Genomic DNA, 24,366 nt, shown 5'->3' with positions numbered 1-24,366 from the left:
TGTATATATGTGTGTGTGTATATATATATATATATATATATATATATATATATATATAACATGCATACATACATACAGTGGAGGAAATAGTTATTTGATCCCCTGCTGAATTTAAAATGTAGTTTAAAATGAAACTACCATAAAAATTAGAGACTGTTCATTTCTTTGTAAGTGAGCAAACTTATAAATTCAATAGGGGATCAAATACTTATTTCCCCCACTGTATATAGAAATAATGTTAGTAAATCTTAGAAAGTGAAATAACATTTATGAATGTAAGTACTAATTTTAATATACATCATTGAATTGTCAGCTATTGCTTTTAGTATTTCATTTGCTCAGTTATTACATTAAATTAGACTAGACAGAACTTCATTTGTCCTTGGGGAAAAATGTGCCTTTTTACAGAAGATCAATAAATAAATAGATTTATAAATATATACATACGCACACACACACGCACACACACACACACACACACACACACACACACACACACACACACACTATGGTCTGAAAACATACCAGAATGACTAAAAAGAAAAACATCTGACTTGACAGTCACAGTCATAGTGAGGGCATTATGCAGGCGTTCATTTAAAGGAGCCCCAGTAGCGATGACACACTTCTGCTGAATAATTTGTTGGCTGAAAGTCCTTATTGTTAGTGTGTCAGAGAGAGGATGTGCAGTATTGTTCATAATAGCACTTAGTTTTGTTTTAATTCTCTCCTTCACTGCTGCCTCCAGGGGATCCCACAGTATGTCCCATAATTGAGCCTGCCATTTTTAGTTTGTTGATTTAGTGGGCCTCTCTTGAAGTGATGTTACCAGCCCAGCACACCAGTGTGTAGAACATCACACTGGCCATCACAGAGTTGTAGAATATGTGAAAGATGTCATTGTGTTGTCATTAAATTGATGTAGGGGAATCCCTTATATTGCTGTTGTATTGAAGTTTTGTAAATGTAATCAATATTTGTCTTTTAGGTCCAGTGGCATTGCAGAGCACGTATGGTAACGGGCGCAAACTTCTACATTGTTGGCCGTGACCCTGCTGGCATGCCACATCCTGAGACTGGGAAGGATCTCTATGAACCTTCACATGGTGCTAAAGTTCTAACCATGGCCCCTGGCTTGATTTCTTTGGAAATTGTTCCATTTAAAGTTGCTGCGTATAACAAGACAAAAAAACAAATGGACTATTATGATCCTAAAAAGTAAGTTCTTTCTAAATTGCTTCATAATAAGATTTCTCCTTTGTGTTTAAGCAAGCTGTGCATATGGAAAAAAAAATTGTATTCCTTTGAGTTTATGTTGAAAGAAATAATGTCAGCTTTGTAAGAGAAGTATGTACAAAGACTGGATGTACTTTGAATTAAATTACTTGGGACAGTCATTACACGGATGTTCATTGGTATTTTTTTCTGTGCAGTTTTTCTTAATATCATGCTTTATGCTAGAGTGAGATATACAAATACTACTAAGATCACAACAACCAAAATATGGGTAGGATCTGTTCCTGTAACTTTGGAACGGACAAGTGAGCAACTTCATGGATATGGAAGCATCTGCTGAATAAGTAGTAATGGGTTAAAATACTTCATGATTCAAATGCCTTGATGGATATGTTTTCTTACCATCAGTACTGACCAATATTGAGTTGAAAGGGCAACAGAGAACATTTGCAAATTTCATTTTTTGTATGATAGGCTGGAGGTTCGAGTGAAAATAAATGTTAACACTTGTGTTAGTGGAAGGGGTGGGGAGCTATGAAAATACTAATGAGGCAATCCACTTCCCTATTATAGTCCTTTCATAGAACCTACAAAGCTCTGCATTATGATGCTTACATGTACAGTATATGCTCTCCATTCATGAACAATATCCTTTTATTTATACCCTTCTAATCTTTAGTTGTCATTTATGAGTAACATTTCTTCTCAGCAGCAAGGCAAGCAAAAATCTTTTTTATTGATATTAGTCATTTTAGTGGAGAAAAGCAGCTAGCAATAACAATATGAAACAATTTTTGAAAATAATCTTCTGATTGTGCTCTCAAATTAAAAAAGAATCCCCTGGTAGTGCTCTCAACTTTCTGATGACAAATTGTTTAAGATACTGCAGATACTGTTAATTTTTTCAAAAAGTTTAATTTCTGCTTTACTCCTGGCATTGTGTTTTTTTTTTTGTTTTTTTTGTTTTTTTTAGTGCACATATTTTTGTTTAAGTAAGAATTTGTTTTAAAAAAAAAAAAAAAGGCATATTAGGTGCGTTTTATGACCAGTGGAAGTGTGTGGTTATCAATCAGTATATAGGACTTGCATTTAAAAAGTAATGCAGCAATTGAGAACATTATAGATAAATAATAATTTACATAGTACACCCCTAGTTTTAAACAACAAACATCATAAAGAAAATAAGGCTTAATTATTGAAACTAGAGATATTGTTTTAACAGTGTTCCCAGAATTACAATGTTACAGTTTATAAAGAAAACTAGTTAATGTATTGGTAGATCATTGTACTGCCGAGTAGTATGCTTAATGTTAGAATGTTTCTGTTCATTACCATTTGAGCAGAGGTTTTCCTGTCCTATCTTTTGCACTTTTATGTATAACTAGTCCTGTGTAATGTGACAGAGTCCTGTTATGTTGAGCTCTTTGACTAAATCAAGGTAAAATTACAATTCTACAGTTCACAAAGAAGCAGAATTAGAAAATGCAATTAAAATCCTTTATTTGGAGTGGTCTGAGGGTGCAGCAAGTATCATTGTCACATCACAATGTTTACATTCTGCTTCTATTTCGTGCTGGAGAGCCTTCTGTATAGTATTTGAATTTTCTACTTTGTTGTTTCATCCGATAGTTCAAAAATAAGATAACTGTTAGATATGTTTGTAGATGTATGTATTAGGTCACCATGACTAAGATTGGTAGATTATTGAGGCTTGAGACTTGTATTTCACCTGTTGTATGTTGTAAAATCAAGTTATTTTTGTGAACTCACAAAATGAATGACTAAGTAGAGATTATTTTTTGGAATTGTGTTTACAAACACACTCAGAAATTGTCATGTTTTTGATAGAAAATTGCACAAAAAAAAAAAAAATACGACTGCATTACTTGGTAAAGAGAAAAATTATCAAATTTGGTACTCACATTTACAGAAGATACTGAAAGCGATCTCCTTGTGTGTCAATACATCTCTGTGCCCATTTCAGCATGTTCATGTACACTCAGGCAGCAGATGAGATGGGCCACTTTTTCTCTGGCCACCCTGTATTATTCTCTGTAATAACTAAATAGCATTTATACATGACTATTTAAGGATAAACTAAAGGAGTTTATTATTAGGACAATAAAGAGGTTGCTGCTGAAGATGAGACTTTATGGTAATAGGTGAATAATACAGTGGCATGCAAAAGTTTGGTTACCCTTTCATAAAATGTAACTGTGAATAGTTAAGTGAGCAGAAGATGAACTGATCATAAAAAGGCATAAAGTTAAAGATGACACTTTTCAGCATTTTATACAAGATGTATTGTTTTTGTTTTGTACATTTGTATAGTGAAAAAAGGAAAGGAGCACCATGCAAAGGTTTTGGACTCTCCGAGATATTTGAGGTCTCAGATAGCTTTTACCAAAGTCTCACACCTTAGTTAGCTTGTTAGAGCTATGGCTTATTCCCGGTCAGGTTAGGAAACCCCCAGGTGATGCAAATTGCAAAGCTGTATAAATTATTTTACTTCTCAGACCTTGTCCTAACAATCAGCAGCCATGGGCTCCTCTAAGCTAGCACTCTGAAAAATAAAGTAATTGATGCTCACAAAGAAGGAGGCGGAGACAAGAAGATAGCAATGTTTTCATGTAGCTGTTCCCTCAGTTCATAATATTAAGAAATGACAGTTAACAGGAACAGTGGCGGTCAAGTTGAGGTTTGGAAGACAAAGAAAACTTTCTGAAAGAGCTGCTCATTGGATTCCTAGAAAGGCAAATAAAAACCAAATTTGACTGCAAAAGACCTTCAGGACTCAGGAGTGGTGGTGTACTGTTATACTGTGCAGCAACACCTAAACAAATACGGGGGGAAAAATAAGTATTGAACGCGTCAACTTTTTTCTCAGTAAATATATTTCTAATGGGGCAAATGACATGAAATTTTCACCAGATGTTGGTAACAACCCAAGAATTGAAAACAAATAAATCCATAAATTAAATTATGTGAAATAAAGTGGAATGACACAGGTAATAAGTACTGAACACGCTTGCTGAAATTTACTTATTGCTTAGTAGCCTTTGTTGGTAATGACAGCTTCAGGACACCTGAATGGAGAAGCTAGTCGCAGGCTCAGGTGTGATTTTGGCCCATTCTCCCATACAAACAGTCTTCTAATCTTGAAGGTTCTAGGGGCCTCTTCAATGAACTCCCTTCTTCAGTTCTTTCCCTAGATTTTCAATTGTATTCAAGTCGGATGATTGACTGGGCCATTCTAGCAGCTTTATTTTCTTTCTCTGAAACCAATTGAGAGCTTCCTTGGGTGTGTGTTAAGGATCATTGTCTTGCTGAAATGTCCACCCTCGTTTCATCTTCAGCATCCTGATAGTTGGCAGCAGATTCTTATCAAGAATGTCTTGGTATATTTCTCCATTCATCCTTTCAATTTTATGTAGTCTGCCAGTACCATATGCTGAAAATAGCCCCACACCATGATGTTCCCACCTCCAAACTTCACTGTTGGTATGTTGTTTTTGGGGTATTGTGCAGTACCATTTCTCCTCCAAATATAGTTTGTGCAATGACATCCAAAGAGTTCAATTTTGGTCTCATCTGACTAGACTATATTCTCCCAGTATTTCATTGGCTTGTCCAAATGTTGTGCAGCAAACTTTAAACAAGCTTCAACATGTTTTTTCTTCAACAGTGGAGTCCTGCATAGTGAGTGTGTATAGAGGCCAGAGCGGTTGAGTGCATTACTTACTATTTTCTTGGAAATAAATGTACCTGCTAATTCCAGGAATTTCTGAAGCTCTCCATGAGTGGTCCTTGGCTCTTGGACAACTCTTCTGATTATTCTTTTGACTCTTCTGTCAGAAATCTTTCAAGGAGCACCTGGTCATGGCTCGTTTATGGTGAAATGATGTTCTTTCCTCTTCCAGATTATGACCCCAACGGTGTTCACTGGAACATTCAGAAGTTTAGAAATACGTGTGTAACCAATGCCATCAGTATGTTTTGCAACAATAAGGATGCAAAGGTCTTGAGAAAGCTCTTTGTTTTTACCCATCATGCGATGCTTCTTGTGTGACACCTTGGTAATGAGAACCCTTTTTATAGGCCATCAATTGGGACTAAACCAGCTGATATTAATTTGCACTGGTAGGGGTCAGGATTGTTTTCTAAACACTGACAGATTTCAGCTGGTTTCTTGGCTTTCCATGCCTTTTTGCACCTACTTTTCTTCATGTGTTCAATACACTTTTCTTCATGTGTTCAATACTTTTTCCCCTGTGTCATTCCACTTTATTACACATAACTTAATTCCTGGACTTATTTGTTTTGATTTCTTTGTATTTGTGGATTACTTGGGTTGTTAATGACATCTGGTGTAAATTTCATGTCAATAGCCCCATTAGAAATATATTTACTGAGAAACAAATTGATGCGTTCAATACTTATTTTCCCCGCTGTATGAGCCTTTATGGTAGAGTCTGCAGAAGTAAACCTTCCCCTTTGTCTTGGCCACAAAATTCAGCACCTGCAAATGAACTTCTGAGCAAGCCTGATGCTTTTTGGAAACAAGTCCCGTGGACTGAAGTCAAAATAGGTACTTTTTGGCAACAATGTGCAAAGGTATGTTTTAGAGATAAAGGGTGATAAATTCCAGTTATTAAGCATGGGGATGCATTGATCATGCTTTGGTCTTGTTTGGCAGCCAGTGGCACAGGGAACATGATATTGGTAGAGGGAAGAGTGGATTCAAATAAATACCAGCAAATTCTGGAAACCAACATCACACCATCTGTAAACAAGTTGAAGTTAAAAGGAGTATGGGTCATACAATAAAATAATGATCTGAAACACACCTCAAAATCTTCAATGGAGTGCCACAAGAGGCACACGCTTGTGGTTCTGCCATGACCCTCTCAATCTCCCAACCTAAACATCATTGAAAATCTATGGATAGATCTCAAAAGAGCAGTGCATTCAAGATGACCCAAGATTCTTCCACAATTTGAAGCCTTTTGCAAGGATGAATGGGTGAAAATAGCCCAAGTAAGACTTGAAAGACTCTTAGCTGGCTACCAAAAGCATCTACAAGTTGTAATACTTGCCAAAGGAAGTGTTATTAAGTACTGGCCATGTTGGGGGCCCAAACATTTGCTTAGGGCCCTTTTCATGTTGTTGGTATTTTGTGCCTATGAATGATGGAAATGAAATGTAATCTTGCTTAAAATATTAAAGAAATGTGTCATCTTTAACTTTATGCCTTTTGGTGAAAATTAGTTTCTAGGTGTGTACAAACTTTTGACTTTTTATATATCCAGCATCACTTCCGAACGGCTGGAGCGATTACCATGAAACTTGGTACACAAGTTTCTCATTGGTCGATTAAAAATACTTTATGGTGAAATTAACCCTTACCCCCACCCCCCTTCTGGGTAGGGTGGGTGGGAGAGTGATCATGTGGTCTTGTATGCAAGTTATCATCCAGTTGACGCTCAGAATGACCACCAGAGGGCAAACTGGATGTGACTGCCAGCATTCTTTATGTTTGAGCACCGACACGCGCCCGTTGCTTTTGAAATTAAATAGAGTTGGACGGTTCCGAGTGTCAACTGGACAATAACTTGCATACAAGGCCGCAAGACAAAACACATTAGTGAGTCTTCATTGTTTGTTAAGTTTTTTTTTTTTTGTTTTTTTTTTTATATTTTTCTCAAAACAATTTAAAAAAAAACAAAAAAAAAAACAAACTTAATTTTCCTCCTGGGTATTTCAGCTAGTATTTAAATAAATTGTGCTTTGAAGGTGAAGATGGTACTTATTTGTAGTATATTATACTTGTGTTAGAATGTAATACTTGCAGGGAACCTGTGTATTAACAAATTTGAATGACTATGAAGTGAAGGTAATTTTTCTTTGGTGACTGCAAGTAAAAGAAAGCCGTACAACCTCGGAGTAAGTTTTAAAGAATTTCCCCTTTGAATTGTTGGTGCTGCACAAGTAATGGGAGCCAATTACTCAGTAATATTTACAATTTGTAGTTATCATGCGTAAAAGACTACAGGTAGCTACTACAATGGTATGCTGTTTAAGTGATATGTCATTCTCATCTGCAGCAATTTGACATTGTTTTTTATCTATTGATTATGCAGATGGGGAATATAATGATTTAACAAAGAAAATCAAACACACTGCTAGTTCAACAGCCAGGTTTCTACTGACTGTGGACTGTAGATATCTGAAATGTTAACTGTTTTTTGCTTATTTTTTATCTCAACAAAATGCTTTAGTCCAGTTCATTTCTGATATGTTTAATCACAATTGTGTTTTTTTTTTTTTGTTTTGTTTTTTTGCCACTTTTGTTCTTTTTATTTGATTTTTTGGTAGCTGCTATTATCTGGAATAAAAAAAAAATCACTGTCTTTGACATTAAAACCAGCTGTATATATGAGGATTGCTGCTGTTATTTTTCAGCAGTCTCTCCCTACATGATCAATTGTGTTTTGTATCACACATGGTCTTTTAAGGTATTGTGCCCAGGAGACTCAAGTCTAGAAGTTGTTCCGTCTTCCTGAACATCTGGAAAATATATGCTCTGTTGTTTATGGGTTATTTTTTTAATGTTCACATCTAAAGGCATATATTCGTATAAATTAAAGGCACATTAAATGCATTGGTTTTACCATTGTGATACAAAGCAGCTCACTTTCCTGAATGTCAACCTGGTAACATGTAGAATTTGTTTTGAGAGTTGTACATATGCAAGCTTTTGATTTACATCCATGTAGCATGCCTGTTTCCTTAACACATTTATAAAATTGTGATATTAAACTATACAATAATTTAGAAATCATGTGGCAAATGTTCTGTTTGATCTGTGTCACTGTTAAAAGTAGCAAGGAATGTCTGATATACTGTACTTAGGCCATACTGTATTCATTGAAGCAAGTTGGGTTACTTCTTGTCATTTTATAGCAATGAAGCTAGAGATAGCAAAGTACAGTAGTAAAACATACAGAATTCAAAATTTATCTGATTTCATGCTGTCTTTTCAGTCAACATCCAGTCAAATTGTATACATCTGTTTTAGCTTTAATTTCTATTTTTAAACCTAATGTTTTATATGCAATCAATCATGAGTGTACTGCCAACTCATTTAGACAGAGAATATGGGTCAAGTCCTGCTGGCGCCTACCAAATGCCCCATAACTTTGATCTTTTTTTCCTTTGTCACTTTGCAGTATTGTGTTTTTTATATAATCGGTTTGTATTTTTTCAGGTTAAGTAACATCCGTTTAGATGAATTACTTTAAAGTTTAATTCTCTCATTTGTTATCAGATCCCACCAAGTCCAATACAGGATCATAGGGAGTGGTAGTTTAATGGTAGAAAGGAACTTGGACAACACCATCACTTTCATGAGAAATGTGCTTTGTCATCATGTGCTTCCTGTAAAATGCATTGTGTTTCAATTGCTATTTTTCACAAGAACCTGGCAATAACTGATATTGGTTAGTTCCTCAAAGTAGACATTTTTTCACTTAATTGATGCACTGTGCACATCCTTTTTGAGTCTTACTAAGCAATTTTGAGTATGTGTGAGCAATGAGATGTTTGGATGTACAGATAGTTATTCTGCAATTTCAATGGAAGTGGTATTCGTCATTTCTAATCTTATTCTCTGCTGTGAGGAGGCGCACTTAGCCTTTGATTTTAGACTGTGCTAATAACTAACGCTGTGCATTGTGGCAGCCACCCATTGTGATCTTAGTGCTGGATTCACAGAGCATAGTTCTATGTTCACTTCTTGTGAATTGTTACGGCACACTGTCAACACGATCTTTCTACAAGTACATTTTGTACTGGTTAACAATATATTTAACATGATAAGCAGCCCACAATGAATAAATACAAAGAAACAGAAAGCGTGCATGCTACTTTCATTATTGGTAGGATCAGTCATAGAGGGAACTTATAACCACTCATCTATACTTTTAGGTAGCAGTACCAGTGTAGCTCCATTATTGTCATGATTAGCAGCTTTTTTTCCTTTAAATTGTCACGTTGTTTGGTTTGCAATTAAATTCTTCTGCTACTGGTTACCAAGATTTGTAAAGTTTACCAATAAACAAATGTATCTTTTAAATCCAGTATCTATTACATGCTAATGACCAAACCAAGTAAAAATGGTTTCTTGGTTTAGAAAGTAATCTGGTCTTTGTACCTCTAGTACTGCAAACAGGAGCAGTCTGGTTAAAATATTTCACCCTGGCAATTATTGAAGGCAAAGAAATTCAAATGTTGTCTTCTAAATTGTCAACTATCCTTCATGCTTTTTAACTTACTTTCCCACCTGTTACAGCATGGCCATACATGAAAAAGACAGTGTGGCTGCTACTAAGTTTACCCGTTGATATCAAAATACATCATTTTCATGTAGCAAGCAGAAATAGTGTTTTATTGTAAACAATCAGTTAATCTCTCAGTCAAATTTGGGTGTTTCTATAATATTGCTTTTTCCCAAAAATTTACCTTGCCAAATGCATCAGTGCAGACTGTAAATGGAAGAATGACATTTGGCATGGTTTCTTGTGCTTTGCTGGTAGTATCATTTTTATGATATTAGCTCAAGTCTGGTTGTTCGGTTTTTTCTTGCGTTGACCAGCATGACTTAACCCGTAAAAGAGAAAATTTCAGTTAATTGTCAGAAAGAGCACTTGATTCCTGAATACAAGTTTGCACAGATTGCTTTAATAACTTTTGTGACAATTTATGCCTCTCAGTTTGCTGAGAAAGTCAAGGCTTAAGAACCACCTTAAAGAGTTAGTCCTTAAGCCTTGATTTAAAAATTAAATGTGACAGGAGATTACGCTGAAGAGCCCTGTAACTGAATACTTGCCCCCAGGCATTCTTTTTTTGCATCTATTAAAAATTATGGTACTACATACTTAAAGATTATAGAGAGAGTGAGAGAAAGATTCCTTTTTTTTTTTGATAATAGACATTCATTTAAATATGCTGTCACATACTTGTTTACAGTGATGCACAAGGAGTAATCTGATCCATTTTTTGTTTCTTATAGAACTGTGGATGCCTGTTTTGGATTAACTGCAATATAATCTCATTTGTCAGATATTCCAAAATTGGTTTCAGCTAATTTGCTGTATCATAAGTGAGTTTGAATGTGTGTGTGTGTGTGTGTGTGTGTGTGTATACGGTAGGTATATGATATGTTCCAGGATTGGCCCTGGCTTTCTGCATGATGCTATTGCAATAGACTTGGTTGCTTTTGACCTAATAAACAAAGTAATTTTATCAAAAGCAGTGATGAATCTCATAGTTGCTTACTCACTAACCAATTTCAGAAGCCATCTTACATAGTCAAAAATGCATCCAAAATCTGATTTTCTGTAAATTAGTGGTATTGTTGTCTAGTGTTTTATAGATGAGGACTATAGTCCTGCATTTGTTTTATAGAGAGGTTTGCAGCTTTACAATTACAGTAATACATTTAAAAGATAAGTTGGGTGAAAATGATAGCCTTGAAATTTATAAAATACATCCATTTCCAAGTAAAAAATCTTAACAAGCATTGAGCGATTCACATCATAAAAAACGTGTATACATTTCATTTTCAGAAAAAGAGGGGTTTTTTTTTTTATTTTTATTTTATTTTTTTGAAACACTGCTATGTTAAAAAGTTCAGCTCTGCTCTTCTCCTCATTACCTGTACCCCTATGTGGTTCATCCCCCGGGTGTGGTTACCTGTGGCTTGTGTTCTGCTACAATCGCAATTTCTGTTGGGAGTGATTCAAGCAAACTACCCCCAACCCCCCCTACAATAAAGGGGTGGTACTTTGCAGGTCATCTCTAGAAGTTCATAAATCAGCAATCTAAAGCTTGCAGTCTTAAATGGGGAAAAGAATTGTACAAAATCCCAATCTCAAAACAATTGTAGAAATGTGCACAAAATGCTATGACCCAAATTTCTTCTGAACATTCCTTCAAATTGCTTTGCAAAAGTAATTTACCCTGCCTGTATAATAAATCAAGTTTATTTTTTTTAGATTAACACCTGCTGAAGTGCTAATTTGGACATCTCAAAAGACAACTCAACAGATGCCCTATAGATTTCAGATTCATACAGAAAATGTATTTGTTTTCTGCTGTTTCCTTCTTTTTCTTACTGTGCAAGATTTTAATAATTGTGATTTCCTTTTCTTTCTTTTTTTTTAATCAAAAAGGATAGAATACCTATATCTGGTATGCCTGGCTGTCTATCTTCCACCAGCTAATGTTTTTTTTTTTCTTCCGGTTTTGTGCATATTGACAAATTTTTAAGCATCTAAGACATGTAGACCTGTATCATTTAAACACTGTTCCTTAATTTTGAATCTACTAGTATATGACAGCAGCCCAGGAATTCTGAAAATCCAATGTAAAAGCCTTTTCCTTTTTTCTGTTTATTTTGCCCTCCAGCAAAGAAAGAGTTTCAATCCTTTCTATTTTTATCTTGATATTTTGCTTTCTTTTGTTATGATTTATTTCCACCCCTTCCACGACTCCTTCATCTTGTCTCTCTATATCACCTTGGTTTATCCTTCATTCATATTCAGTATTTTCATTTCAGTACCAGCTTTTCCCATAATTTATTTTTTCCTTTAATTTCCAGATTTCCATTTGCAATAAGTAGAATGTTATTAGCATTCATGTCCTCTGACTACAGTCCCTTCTGTCTCCAGCTCTGTCTATCTCTGTCTCAGAGCACAAGAGGACAATCTTCCCAGCCTAATGACCTTCCACATGTTTGCTATTCATTATTTTATAGAACACTAGGGGGCTTCGCCCCCTGCTCGCTTTGCTCGCCAACCCCCGTGTTTGGTTTTCCGGATACACACTTTTAAGATTTTTTTTTTCTTTGAATTGTTGCTATTTCATTAGTTTTACTTTTATTTCAGAACTTATGTAACAACAATATTTGGAATCTTTCAAGTCCCAATATGCTGAATCTTTTAAATGAGGTCAGTGAGACATGTGTTTAATGACTTTGTACCATAATTCAGGATAGGTTTCTCTGTTTTGAATTTCAGCACAGATGAAGCGATCTACATCATCAGCAGTTAATAATTTTTTTTGCAAAGTAACCAATAAATGCATGTGAGGTAAACCCCATGTTTGAAATTCTCTGAATTAAACTTCAAAGCCTTACAAAATTTACATACTTCTGACATATCACCTGTGTCCATATATTCGATCTCTATTCGCCTTTTAGTTATTTCTTTGAGTAATAATTTCTCTTTTTTTGTGCTAATGCGATGTTTACTTTCTTTTTTGACAACTGTCTTTTTTCTCCTTTCATATTCTGTATCTTACTCTTCATGTATTTCGCGCCTACATTTTTTTTTTTTTTTTTTTTTGAGTCTTTTGAAGTCCAGTTTTCATTATCTTTAACCTGCTCTGCATGTGTTTGGCCCCCTTTTTTTAACCTCTTTATGACGTTTTACTTTGTTTTCTACTGTCTTTTATTTCTGACCTCGCTTTGTCCTGCATTTTTTTTCAATGACACCTGGTCCATGGTGATTATTTTCCCTTTTTCGAGTAATATTTTCCATTTGTTTGCGCTACTGCGATCTACTTTCCTACTTTCATATTCTTTAATTTTCTCCATATTTGTATCGCGCATACGTTTTTTTTTTTTTTTTTTAAGCCTTTCGAATTCCACTGCTTTCATAATCTGCTCTGCATGTGTGTTGCGCCAATGTTTGTGAACGTGTTTATGAAGTTGCGAAGGCGAATATACATTGTTTTCCACTCTTTGCCTTTTATTTCTAACCTCAATTTGTCCTACTATTTTTTCAATTACACCGGGTTCTGATGATTAATTACCTTCTGTTTGCGCTATTGTGATCTTTACTATCTTTTTTTTTTTTTAATACTGTAGCGCCTGACATAATAGTGTCGCAAAGTTTCTTCTTGAACAATCGCAGACTTCGTAACCCCAAACACAACTTTCTAGCACCCTCTCCGACCCCTCCTCCCCCGGATCTCGCCCCCCCCCTTACCGCATCAATCAATACTCCGCTATAAGTCTTCCGTTCTGTACTCCGCCCTCCCTCAATCGGACCTAACAGTCATTTAAAACAAAAAATACTTCGACTTGGCTAGGACACTAGAATACTTTCGAATTTTACTGCTTTCATATTCTGTACCTTTCTCTGCATGTGTATCGTGCCATCGTTTGTTTGAGCCTTTCGAATTCCACTGCTTTCATAATCTCTTATTTGCCTTTTTTTTCTCTCCAACGCGTTTGGATGTCTTTTCTCAGCGCTGCTCTTTCTTCTTTGCTTTTAGCCATTGACTTTTCATCTAGAGCATATTGTCCTTATATGCTTTATATGTGCTGAGAGCACAGGATCTGTGTGTGCTATGTGAATTTCCATGATTGAGTGTTTTGATGGCCTTGCTCTTATTTGATATCGTTTGAAAGTAGGGCGTGTCTTACAAGAATCTCATGTTCCACAGGGACAATCTCTTAGCACCAAGTCTCATGTTTATGGTCCCCGCAAGACGCTCCGTGGCCAGTCTTTTTTGTCTCGCAGATCTTTTAAATGTCTTCTGAGAAGATCACGTATCGTCGCCCTGCTTTTTTCTTTCCAGGATTTTTTTTTATAATAGAGAGAAAATGCTAATGTGCTACAGCAATGGAAATTTTATTAAACTGGTTTCTTAGATTCATCCATCCATTTTTTATACCTACTTATCCATATAATTATTTTAGGGAAGCTGGAATGTATTCCAGTAGGCAAGCTCCAGTGCAGAAGGAACTCAGACACACACAACCACACAAACATGCACATACACACACACGCATACAGTGCATCCGGAAAGTATTCACAGCGCATCACTTTTTCCACCTTTTGTTATGTTACAGTCTTATTCCAAAATGGATTAAATTCTTTTTTTTCCTCAGAATTCTACACACAACACCCCATAATGACAACGTGAAAAAAGTTTACTTGAGGTTTTTTCAAATTTATTAAAAATAAAAAAATTGAGAAAGCACATGTACATAAGTATTCAGAGCCTTTGCTGTGAAGCTCAAAATTGAGCTCAGGTGCATCCTGTTTCCCCTGATCATCCTTGAGGTGTTTCTGCAGCTTAATTGGAGTCCACCTGTGGTAAATTAAGTTGGTTGGACATGATTTGGAAAGGCACACACCTGTCTATATAAGGTCTCACAGTTGACAGTTCATGTCAGAGCACAAACCAAGCATGAAGTCAAAGGAATTGTCTGTAGACATCTGAGACAGGATTGTCTCGAGGCACAAATCTGGGGAAGGTTACAGAAAAATTTCTGCTGCTTTGAAGGTCCCAATGAGCACAGTGGCCTCCATCATCCGTAAGTGGAAGAAGTTTGAAACCACCAGGACTCTTCCTAGAGCGGGCCGGCCATCTAAACTGAGCAATCGGGGGAGAAGGGCCTTAGTCGGGGGTGACCAAGAACCCGATGGTCACTCTGTCAGAGGTCCTCTGTGGAGAGAGGAGAACCTTCCAGAAGGACAACCATCACTGCAGCAATCCACCAATCAGTCCTGTATGGTAGAGTGGCCAGACGGAAGCCACTCCTTAGTAAAAGGCACATGGCAGCCCACGTGGAGTTTGCCAAAAGGCACCTGAAGGACTCTCAGACCATGAGAAAGAAAATTCTCTGGTCTGATGAGACAAAGATTGAACTCTTTGGTGTGAATGCCAGGCGTCACGTTTGGAGGAAACCTGGCACCATCCCTACAGTGAAGCATGGTGGTGGCAGCATCATGCTGTGGGGATGTTTTTCAGCGGCAGGGACTAGGAGACTAGTCAGGATAAAGGGAAAGATGACTGCAGCAATGTACAGAGACATCCTGGATGAAAACCTGCTCCAGAGCGCTCTTGACCTCAGACTGGGGCGATGGTTCATCTTTCAGCAGGACAACGACCCTAAGCACACAGCCAAGATATCAAAGGAGTGGCTTCAAGACAACTCTCTGAATGTCCTTGAGTGGTCCAGCCAGAGCCCAGACTTGAATCCGATTGAACATCTCTGGAGAGATCTTAAAATGGCTGTGCACCGACGCTTCCCATCCAACCTGATGGAGCTTGAGAGGTGCTGCAAAGAGGAATGGGCGAAACTGGCCAAGGATAGGTGTGCCAAGCTTGTGGCATCAAATTCAACAAGACTTGAGGCTATAATTGCTGCCAAAGGTACATCGACAAATTATTGAGCAAAGGCTGTGAATACTTATGTACATGTGATTTCTCCGTTTTTTTATTTTTAATAAATTTACAAAAACCTCAAGTAAACTTTTTTCATGTTGTCATTATGGGGTGTTGTGTGCAAAATTCTGAGGAAAAAAATGAATTTAATCCATTTTGGAATAAGACTGTAACATAACAAACGGTGGAAAAAGTGATGCGCTGTGAATACTTTCTGGATGCACCGTATTATAGGCCAATTTAGCATTCCACCTAACCAGCACAACTTTGGATTATGGGAGGAAACCCTCAAGAAACATGGGGAAAATATGCAAATGCAAACAGTGAGCGCCTGGAACTCTCCTTGTTGCCAAGCTGCAGCACTACCATTGAATCACCATGCTGCTAGGTTTCCTTGCTATTCCATTAGGATTAAAAACATAGACATGCACAATGATCTGTAAGAAACTTGTGCCTTTAAACTTTGTGTCCAGATAAATATGATATCATTTCATATTAGAAAGATTACATTTAGTTTATTTTATGTTACTTTACAACTGTAAAGTTCTTATAAGAAATGTAATATATTTAAAATAAAAACCTGAATCAACCTGCAGTATTAACAGAAATGTATGATTTTGCTGTTTGAAAAATATGTGAAAGCATAATTTTCTTTTTTTAAACAAATCTTGAAAACCTTTTTCTGAACCGCATTATTTAATAAAAATAACTAAAATAATGGACACACGTCCAAAAATTAATATTGTCTCATGGTTTACTAAGTTATGCCATGCTTTACTAACATAAGTTAATAATTCAGGAACTTTTTCTCCTTTTTGCAACTCTACTATAAACCATCCATATTACTAACCGAGAATGCTAAACCGGATGATGGACGCAGGCACATCCGGCCATGGGCCGTAGCTGCAAAAAGACGTACTGCGCAGGCGCAAAAAGAGTCCGCGAGAGTCGGCTGAGGAGCCGAGAAAGGCGGACAAAAGAGGGCGAGAGAGGCGGATGAGGGGCCGCGAGAGGCGCAGGCGCAAAAAGAGTCCGCGAGAGTCGGAGAAAGGCGGAGAAAAGAGGGCGACAAAGGCGGATGAGGGGCCGCGAGTGGCGGACAAGACCACAGAAAAAAGGAGTGAGCACATACAAAAAGGAGAAATGAGGCGCAAAGTCAAACGCAGGAAAAGCACGAAACACATTGCACACGAAACTAGACCCGAAAAAAAAAAAAAAAAAAAAAAGAGGCCCGCGCACAACAGCAAGGCACCCCCCCCCCCCTACAGGCACCGGACGGGACACACACCAAGAGGGGGATTCAACAAGCCCATGGAACACAAAAAAAAGAACACAAAACCACCCCACAGACCCTACAAGCGAGGGACGGGACACACACAAAGAGGGGGATTCAACAAGACACAGGAACACAAAAAGAAAGAAGACACTCGCGCAACAACAATCCTCAACAATCCCCCCCCCCCCACCCACCCATCCACATCCATAAGAAGTCACACCCAAAGCCACATATTCTAAAGTGAACGTCAGCACCTTCACACTAGACAGCATAGGTGTCAGCATTGGTGGATCTCCTTACAATAAAGCACTATTAACCGTTCAACTGCAGAAAAGGAAACATATTAACAGTGACTGCGCTCCTCCTTATTACTTATCCATATTTCGCATGCTGAGAAAGAAACAAGTCATGAATACACGGTCACGGGTACAAAACGAAAAGGAAATGATAACAGGAACAAACACACGAACACGAAAGAAACAACAAAATAGACAGCTATGCAGCATAGGTGGATCTCATTACAATAAGGCACTATTAACCGTTCAACCGCAGAAAAGGCTCCATATTAACAGTGAGTGCAATACTCCTTATTACTTATCCATATTTCTAAATGAAAAAATGTCTCGACTCCAAAAACGCAAAGCTCAACTAAAGCTTCTAACTAACGATGTACCTAAAAGTAAAAACTTTATGAACTGCATTAGATCCTACAATAGTTCATTTGCTTTTGCATATACCGGAGTAAATATCAGGCCACCAAAAGGCAATGGCCCATACTGCTTTCGCATATGTGCACAGATACTGCATCGCATTGGAACAGTGCACCCTGAAACAAATCAACAACGCAAATATGCACAAATCTACATCCTAGATCCACATTACGCAAACTATCAATCAAAGTGCTGCATCGCAACAGGCACGGATTCAAAACGAAACACCTCCCGTCTCAGACATACGTTAATGGCAGCGAAGGCTACAACGGGCTTCTCACACAGCACAGGCAAATCGATTACAGCTCCAAAACAACATGTCCCAAATACTACACATGCAACAACGCGCCTCTCAAACGGCACAAGCAAAACATACACCAGGAAAATTCATTCGGATTAATGAATGTCATTTGCAATCATTGTCATTCAGTTCACTTCCCTGAAGAAACAACTGGCAATACAAGTTATACATTTACACGTTGTTGTCAAAAGGGTCAAATTAGACTGCCTTCTTTACATTCATATACTGAATATCTACAAAAGCTTCTAACTGACGATGTACCTGAAAGTGAAATCTTTATCAACTGCATTAGATCCTACAAATCGGTATCCACTATGAACATTAACGGTGGCACTGCACGTGACATCCGTCTTCAAAAAATGTTGTTTATTGATGAATGTACAATGGCATGAAGTCACTTACTCAACACCATTCATAAACTTCTACAAACGTTTATGAATAATAATATTCGATTTGGAGGAAAGGTACTTTTATTAGGAGGAGATTTTAAACAGTGATTAGCTATTCTTCCAGATGCCATGCACTCAGCTATTGTTCAGTGCACCTTAAAATACGCAGACAATTGGCATTGCTTTCAAAAGATACAGTTAGTAAAAAAGATACGATGTCCAGAACCAGATCATAACAATTGCTTATTACAACTGAGAGATGGTACACTCACCAATACAGATGGACTTCAGCCACATATTATTACAATTCCTCAAGCCTTTATCTGCGACGACTTAGTTACAGAGAGATTTGGAACAGCAATCTCATTAGACCAAATGCCCCTTTTAACACAACGCACTATATTATGTCCAAAAAATATTAATGTGGAAAACATAAATACCCAAGTCATTCCATTACTTCCTGGAGAGACACAACTCTTTCTAAGCTCTGACAAAGTTGACTCTGATCACGATAATGACCATCTTCATTGACCTTACAAGTTCTGACCTGGAATTGCCTTTTACACTTAAACGGCATGTACAAAGAAATTTTCCAATAAACCTTTACACTGTGCCACACACTTTATTGTTTGCTTTCTATTTGCATCATCTACACCGTCACGCTATTCTATATCTCATTCATACATCACGCTCTTTGTCATTCCCAACACCAGGGGTTGGCGAGCGAAGCGAGCAGGGGGCGGAGCCCCCTAGTCTTTCTTATAGCCTAAAATCAGTTGCATATGATTTGAAAATTATTTGCATAAAATACTTGAAAGTCACTGCTCTAGGATTCTTGGATGTTTTGCATGTCTTATACTTTGCTACAGTTATTAATCATGATAATTGCTGGAATGTTTTATGTTACTGCCATTACATTATAGAGCCTGAATTTCATCTCACAGACAAAGGGGCTGACATTCATCCTTTAACACTTGAATCCCTGAAGCCTACGAAAATATTTGTAGTGCTGCGCCAACTTAAATTTCATTACACCTCCTCATCAGCACCTTTGTTTTACAAATGTGTCAATCACCACAAGCAGCAAGTGGCCTGCTCACCCATCCCCAAATGAGGCAAGGCAGCTGATGTCACACACCGAATTTTCACAGCTCAAGTCTGTTTATCTGGGAGTGAGGTGTCTGGAATTGTATAGGGTTAATAATATACTATTATTTGGAATACACACATTTCTGCTGCCTCGTAATCAAGCGGTTGCAGGTTTGATCCCAGGTTCAATCCTGGGTCCTCCCTGCATTTACTGTTTTGAGTACTGAGCTACTGTTGTTATTACTATTATATAATACAGACTCAAATCAAATATGTTTTTAACACCCGGTGTAAGTTTTTGCTACTTGTAAAAGTAGCAAAGGGATATAAGCAGACACCCAAATGCTGGTGAATCTTGGTATCTTGTCGTCACTTGATTATTTTTTTTTTATTATTCTTGAATAAAAGCACACTTGTTTCATTATACGTGTGAGAAAGTGATTATTTTATATTCCAATAACCTTCTTTGCCTCTCTTGCTCTGTCTGGCACATGCACAAACAAATGAATGCATGAAAATGTCATTTGAATATGAGTTATTTGAACATGTTTTTATTTTTTTCGATCTTGCCCAATCTCTATGTTATGGTGCATGGTACTGAGAATGCAGACAGACTTCTTTTTGGGCACATACATCATCAGCATGGCACTGCCAGATCTAAACACTAACGTGGAGAATTGCTCACTACTGAAGTGACTTTAGCTGCAGGTGGAAACTCCCATCCTACTTTATTTATGGTGTCAAGCAGAGTTGTGTTGCAGTGCAGCAGTCTTTTAGCCAGCAACAGCAATGTGAAGAAGGTGTCGTATGTTATGGTTCTGCCTTTGTCCAGAAATGGCTCCATAAGCTTTATGGCCACAGTCTCGGAAAGTCTTTCTCCCGTGGTATGACTGGGATTTTTTCCCAAATGAGTGGCATTGCGCATGTACTTTGACTTCAAATCTGACGCATTCCAAAACTTTGTCAAATTTGTCAGGCTTGGTTGAGATGTATTGCAAGAAAGGACAATGGACCTTGGTTGGAAACAGTTGCTCATCAACAATAATATGTTGCACTGGGTTTTAACTCAAAATGCTGTTCTCAACAAAACATTGCCAGTTATCTGAAAACACAGCAAATGTGTCATTTTTCACATGTTCTGCACGGGTGTCTCTGTTGTCAAAACGCAAATGCTGCATAATAGTCTGATAGCGGTCACAGGGCATCATATCTTTGATTGCCAGTACAACAAATAGTTCTGACCAGGTATCGACCAATTGTGGTCATCGCTGCTCTTGTAAAAAGAATGGAGATAAATTGCGTCAACTCGGAGAGGGAGAGGCAAGTTTGTTATACCACAACTTTATTTGAAACTAAGGGTGTCAGATCGGGGGGAGCGTGAATGTGACTGAGAGAAGAAAATGTAGTTATACATATTATTTTGATGCATGCTTCATTATATAGAAGATTTACAGTAGTTCATTTTGTTTGATAGTAATGAACTAGCTGTTTTGCACCCAGTATTTTAATAGGGCTTATTCATTTTAAAGCATATTTAAGTTGGGGAAGCCGATATTTTTAATAAAAATATGATGGCCAAGATTTAGATTATTGTTGAAACGCTTTATCTAAAAAGCATCTCATATCAATGTGCTATTAGTTGGGTTTCCACCAATAAAACACATTCTCTTTCTTTCTTCTACCCTGTCACTTCACTAATGCATTTTATTAATAGCATAAAAGTTGTGATATCAGCAGAGTTTTACTAGCATATGAATCAAAATAAGTATTATGTTTCCAGGTGGAAGCTACAAATGGAAAAAAAAAACGGACTCAAGACATACACTGACTGTTTAAAGATTTGGAAAGAAGGATTACTGTAATTAACCTTTTTCATATATTGAGACAGATTACATATTTAGGGAGTAAATCTTCATTTTAATACTCTCACTTAATGCAGACTGATAGATATTCACTTTTGTTGTCTTTTCTTTTGGCTTGCATTTTGATCCTTTTATTTGAGAATGTTATAAAAAAAAAAAATTGAGGTCCTTATCTGGATTTTTTTTTTTGGATGAATTGTTGATATTTATAAGATGACTCATATCCGTTAAACTACTACTGCTATATATGTGCTTCATAACTCTGCTAGTTTTCACATTTTTCACTAATTGAAGTGGAAGATCAAATGGACTTAAATGACAGTCTTGAACAGTTTCTATAACAGAAGAAAACTGCATTTTGAATGTTTACTGCCGGGTTAATAATTAGATAAAACTTTTTATAATGAAAGTGCATGTTACTCTTTGAAGCACGCTGAGTCAAGAACATTTTTGGGAAATTTCAGTTTTGATTTCAGTATTAATTTCTACTATCAAAACCTCAAAAAAGTTAATATTAGCTATACTTTTAATTGAAATACTTAATTCATTCAGGTCTCTAAGACTAGCTCTTTTGTCTTATTTTACATGATTAATGGAAAAGGTAAAACCATCAAGCAAGGTCCCAGCTGGAAGAATGCTGTCCATGTCTCAAATAAAAAAAGTTTTGGGTAAATAAAAGATACATAGCTCTGCACTTAAAATCCCGATATTACCCGAGAGTTGCTTGATTTACTAACAAGCTGATATTTATAGGCAACATTTTAAATTTCTTTGTGAAGTAGTTTGCTTTTTACATGAAGCTGTCATTTATAACAGGTAAATTTTATATAGAAACTCTCAGTGGAAGATCTAACTAATTTAAGATCAAATTATTGTATATACTGTAAACACTGGCTATCATTTTATTTTTAAATTGTTTTTGAGTTGGTGGCAAACAGTAATTTTGTTTTTAATGTTGTCTCACAATGATTATGGTTAGAAGTCAAAAGAAAACTGAAAATGGTATAATAAATAGCCTGCAATTTTAAAATCACAACTTAAGATATTGTTATTTGTCATGTTTTGAGGTAACACAAAATATTCTTTTAAAGTGGGTATCTTTAGTAAGCCATCATTGTATATTCTTTAGCACATGTAAATACAAATTTGACTGTACTCTGGAAAATATGACATATTAAAATAAGGATTAAACTGTCAGAAAAATAATAAAGTACACATCAGATGGGACTAAGCATTTGTGTGTGGAGAATTGCCCCTTTTTTGATTTAAAATACTCTTGAGACTGTGTGCAAAGTTGCCACATTTTCAAATGCTTATTATTGTACAACAGGACCACCAATGGGGGTCACCAAGGGACGCTTTTAACTTTAGTATGACTGTGCAGTTCTTCCATTGAGAAGGCCAAGTCATTTAAGTTTCTGGGCACAGTGCTGTTAAAACCTTAAGTGAGATGAAAACACCACCTACTCTAAAGTTCCCTCTGGTGAATGCCTTTGTATGGAGAAAGCTCAAACAATATGCCACCTAAACTGTTTTTTTCCATGGTCTGAGTTCCTGCTCAGTAACTGTGTGCAGAATACCTAGGCCTTTTTTTCCCAAATTGTATCCTATTTTAACTCATGTTTTGTGTTTCTTTGTATGTTGCATCATATTTTAGCTTTTTATATTTAGCTTTTTATATGTTTATGTTGTCCTTGTATGTTGCATCAAGACAAATTCCTGGTACACAAATAATACCAATAAAATGAATTCTGATTCTGATGTAAATTTCATTTTAGTGATAAAGACAGAAAATCACTGAATGGAAAATTTTACAGTATAATTGATTTGTATTTTAAAATAATAGACATTCATGTACATTAAATTATATTTATCATGTATAGTGTGGTCCAGATCTATCTATGCAACTTTTAATGCAATGCAATAATTGCATAATTAGATCTGGACCACCCTGTACAAAGTAGATATGGAAAAATAAATAAGAAATTGAATGAGGTGAGCCACTTAAATATTATTTAATATGAATCCAAAAACATTCAGTCAAATAAAGTAAGCAAGCAGCATAGATAGATAGGTACATGGATGGCTTAATGCTTATGTTCATGTCAACCTGTATTGATCTGTTGTGTTTCTTTCTCTTCATTATCCAGTATGTGGTCTTGTAGGGCCAACAACCTGTCAATTATCTTCAGTTATGCTCACACACTGTAAAGAAATGTATGTGTGCACTTGTGCATGAGTTTGTATGTGCCTCAGCATATGTGTACATGTATTTTTAAATTAGGCTTTATCCTATGATTAAACTTAGCAGCCTGCAAATATCCCAGTTAAATTAAACAGTTTCTGATGCAGTTAATGATGAACTTGTGTCAGACTGTTTTTGAAAGATATGGGGATAAATACTGCACCAAACTGGACCAAAAATAGGCCTGAAGACCAAAGCGATGAGCTTCTTTGAAAAAGAGTGGCAATTTGTTTTACTGGAAGTAATCATCATACATAAGTTTCAATAGACACACTTGCAGATATTACATTAAAAGCAAACTTTTCTTAACGTTTTGAACGTCATAGAATCGGAATCTGAATAGTGAATTTTTGGTCTCATCATCAAACTTCTATTTGTATGGCAGTAAAAAAGATGATGTATGGGAAATAAAAACTTGATGGGAGGGAGAAAAATAATATTTACTATTTTTGCATTCTCTCAGAAAAGTACTGTGTGTCAAATTTTGTGCACTTGAAGTTTGAAGATATTATGAGAAGACATGTGAGCCTGACAAGTTGACTGAAACAGAGTGTGAATGTAATATCCACTGTGAGAATTCCTGAGCCCGTGCCAAAAGAGCCAACATCCAGTCATCTGCAGGACTCTATATATTTGATACAGGATTGCAGGTATCCTGCACACATTTAATAATTCCCACAAATTTGGATTTTTAATAATATGTATTTCCCTGCAGATAATTATTAGGTAAACAGTTAGCACTATTTCTCATCTCATAAGTACTTGTGCTGTGTACTTTATTCATCTGTGTTAAAATGGCAATTTACGGTATATGCACGCTCTGAGGTTGTAATGTAAAATATTGCAATCATTTTAAATTGTACATGTTTTTAATGTAATTTAATACCATATTACTGAATAATATGACAGTGTCATTCATCACTAGTCACACTTTCATCCACTGCAGGATTTGCACCTGTATCACATTTCACTTCAGTTGTTGAATGTTCTTTGCAGACAAAGTAATTGCAAGAAGAA

At 36.5% G+C, this 24,366-nt stretch overlaps 1 protein-coding gene across 1 annotated transcript in view; it reads left to right on the top strand.

The window, feature by feature from the left end:
• LOC114654132 (bifunctional 3'-phosphoadenosine 5'-phosphosulfate synthase 1) overlaps window positions 1-24,366 on the top strand; it is a 75,007-nt gene that overhangs the window by 36,631 nt on the left and 14,010 nt on the right. The window contains exon 7 of the mRNA XM_051929459.1: window positions 989-1,218. Within this exon, the coding sequence (XP_051785419.1) occupies window positions 989-1,218 (230 nt within the window). The remainder of the gene's footprint in view (window positions 1-988; window positions 1,219-24,366) is intronic.

The sequence above is a fragment of the Erpetoichthys calabaricus genome, chromosome 7 (genome assembly GCF_900747795.2).
Source record: "Erpetoichthys calabaricus chromosome 7, fErpCal1.3, whole genome shotgun sequence".
NCBI lineage: Eukaryota > Metazoa > Chordata > Cladistia > Polypteriformes > Polypteridae > Erpetoichthys > Erpetoichthys calabaricus.
This window is presented reverse-complemented; position numbering and strand designations above follow the sequence as displayed.